Below are 1,705 nucleotides of genomic sequence, written 5' to 3'. Positions count from 1 at the left end.
GGGTTTGCATCAGTCACTGCAGGTAGATTGAGCAAGCTTTGTTTTTGTGTTTGTTTTTTAAACATGCATTCAACTAGATGTGATTCTGAATAGATTAATACTCCGTTTTTATCATTATAGTTAGCTAAAAAATTGCCAGGCAGCCCACAAAACAGGATTTGCTGTAAGAACAACCCAGAGTCAGCTGGAGACTCATGGCGCTGGGACCTGCCGGGCGGGCCGCAGGAGTGCTAGCTAAGTGTCAGAGCATTAGGAAGAAAGTCCGGGCTGGAGGCGCCAGGCCTGCAGCACCAGCTGTGGAACCTCCATTATGTGACCGCACAGCTCCATCCTCAAACATCGCAGGGTGATCACCACTGAGGGGGCACGTAGCTGTAGGTGGGTGTTCCGGGGGCCTGATATGTGGGCACCTTGACTCGGTGAGGGGTGACAGGAGTTGAGGAGTGGGCAGTCAGCAGGGTACCTGCTGACATCGCCATAGTGGTCCCAGCCACCATGCCCATGGTGACCCCGTTGCCTGTAGGTGGAGGGATAGGTGCAGGGTACACCGTCGCCGGCATGCCATTGGGCTGCACCACCGTGGTGTGGTGGATGACGTGAGGAGGTGCTGCGTACAGGGGTTGTGTGCAGTATGTGCCTTGCTGTGCGTATGGGCTCTGCTGGGGATAGGCACTTCGCACGGGGTACACGGCGGTCTGGTAGGGGTTGGGGGAGGAGGAGTATGGTGGCACTGCCCCACTGGTGGGGGAACAGGACACTTTGTAAGGTGTGCCAGGAGTGTAACCTGTTTGGAAGGTGGGGTTCGTTCCAGTGTACATGTTGGGGGAGTAGGCGGGAGCCGCTGCTGTGTAGCCCGTGGGGAAACCAGCTGGATAACCAATTCCTTTGGCATTTGCATAGGGAACCCCAGAGGAACCAGGGCTATAAATAGGATTCATGATTTCAAGAACATGACATCCACAACCAAGGCTAAGACAGGAGTCCAGATCAGCGCTGTCCAACAGCACTTTCTGCAGCGATGAAGCTCTTCTCCATGTGGGCCGTCCGATAAGCACCCATCAGCTAAAGTAACAATCGCTCCCCGCGCCGCGCGGGCGGCCTGGGCCTCGCTGACCAGCTCGCCGGCCGGGGGAGCGCCGCGAGGCCTGCTCCGATGCGGGGCCCGAGCCGCCAGGGCCAGTCTCCACCGCCGCCGCCGCCGCCGCCGCCGCGGGCCTCTCCCCTGCTCCGCGCCCGGCCCGCCTCTCCGCAGCCCGCGCGACCCGCCCACGCTGCTACATCTTTTGTTTTTATATATTCTTTGATATTTTTGTTTTTCTCCCAACATTGGAGTATGAAAATTATTTTATAAATGAATAAGTTGAAAGACTTATATACAGTCAATGCTCATATTTCTATCTTCATTTAACTGTTTTTTATTTATCACATAACTATATATTTATGAATGCCTTTCTCCATTTAGTCCATTTTATTTATTTTATTTGTTTCAAAGTGAATTTCAGACACTGGTACACTTTAGCCCCTGAACATCTGAGGATAGATATATAATATTAACTAATTAGAGTTGTTTGCTTATTTTTAAATTTTATTTCTATATTTTCAATTAAAAAAATAGGTATGTGAAACTACATATGCTATATTTTTACTTAAATACAGTCAGATACACAAATTTAAATGTACCACTCAATGAATTCTGGCAAATGCA

The 1,705-nt window shown here is 50.5% G+C and overlaps 1 protein-coding gene across 1 annotated transcript; it reads right to left on the bottom strand.

The window, feature by feature from the left end:
- Positions 1–350: 350 nt before the first annotated feature.
- LOC123284021 (myelin-associated neurite-outgrowth inhibitor-like) lies at positions 351–938 on the bottom strand. Its single transcript, XM_070506571.1, has one exon. The coding sequence runs from the start codon at positions 936–938 to the stop codon at positions 351–353; it is 588 nt and encodes a 195-aa protein (XP_070362672.1).
- Positions 939–1,705: the final 767 nt, after the last annotated feature.

This window comes from Equus asinus, chromosome 3, assembly GCF_041296235.1.
Source record: "Equus asinus isolate D_3611 breed Donkey chromosome 3, EquAss-T2T_v2, whole genome shotgun sequence".
NCBI lineage: Eukaryota > Metazoa > Chordata > Mammalia > Perissodactyla > Equidae > Equus > Equus asinus.
Note: the sequence above shows the minus strand (reverse complement) of the source record. Positions and strands in the feature narration are given on the sequence as shown.